Below are 1,015 nucleotides of genomic sequence, written 5' to 3' on the forward strand. Positions count from 1 at the left end.
TGCACAAGGCTTTAATCACATATGTTCCCTGTCTAATCGGATATCATCTCGCTGTACATATTCACTGTTTTGAGACAGCTGAACAAGGTCTATATTACTTCTCTGTCCCACGAATTTATGGCTATTTGACAAATTTCCGCCTAATTATATCTGTAGGTAGAATTTTGATGCACTGACACCCTTGTTCGAAAGATTTCGGAATAACGGTTCTCCTCACTTTTTTTGTGTTGTTTTAACAGCAAGTAGGATGAAAATAACAGCGCAAGAATGACGCCAAATTGCAGCTCGATAAGTTTTTTTTTTTCGTAATTCCACTCCAAAATAGCGATATTAGATCGAACTTTAACCAGATGCTCTTTTTTTTTGGGGGTATCTCAATACATATCGCAAGCCAAACCGCTCACAATCGCGCGCAAGATCCCTAATTAGGCCCTCAAAGAAGTGAGTTTTTTTTGTCCGTTAACATAATTGATGGCATATGATTCGAAAATTCCTGCCAATCATATTTCAGGACGAATTTAATCGAATAATTAGTAAGTAAATACTACGATTTGTGATACTCAAAAACCGGATCATTTATTGATTTAGAATCTGTGATGTGAGCGCTTTGTAGCCACTGTCTACAATCGAACTTGTCGTCGAAAGAGAAGCTGGTAAAACACACTTATTGTGCAGAACCTTACGCACTCGAGGGAACTTAAAATGGTTGCCTCCCTCATTGACAATAATGCATTCAGACGAGTAGGCCGTCGCGGATACGCCTTGCGCGGAAGTACGAGGAATGATGGGTCATTTCGGAGGGCCCAGATCTGCTTGATGGCTGCCCGTCTTATGCGGAAGACCTTCACTGCTAGCGACACCGTGCAGTAACGAAGGTGGCCCTCTTTGCATCGTGTAGCAAGGAAGGCCACCACCGCAACACGAGTGCTGGCCGGAATAGCCTTGGCGCCGAGCGTGCGTGCCATTTCCAGTTGTTGGTTTGGCGAGTTCTGTTGTGAAGAATTAGTGTCTACCG

At 43.3% G+C, this 1,015-nt stretch overlaps 1 protein-coding gene across 1 annotated transcript; it reads right to left on the reverse strand.

The window, feature by feature from the left end:
- Positions 1–620: 620 nt before the first annotated feature.
- Positions 621–965, reverse strand: PPTG_21510 (hypothetical protein; the record flags this gene model as incomplete). The annotated part of the gene is made up of 1 exon (XM_008898309.1): positions 621–965. The coding sequence occupies one exon, from the start codon at positions 963–965 to the stop codon at positions 621–623; it is 345 nt and encodes a 114-aa protein (XP_008896557.1).
- Positions 966–1,015: the final 50 nt, after the last annotated feature.

This window comes from Phytophthora parasitica (assembly GCF_000247585.1).
Source record: "Phytophthora parasitica INRA-310 unplaced genomic scaffold supercont2.6, whole genome shotgun sequence".
NCBI lineage: Eukaryota > Oomycota > Peronosporomycetes > Peronosporales > Peronosporaceae > Phytophthora > Phytophthora nicotianae.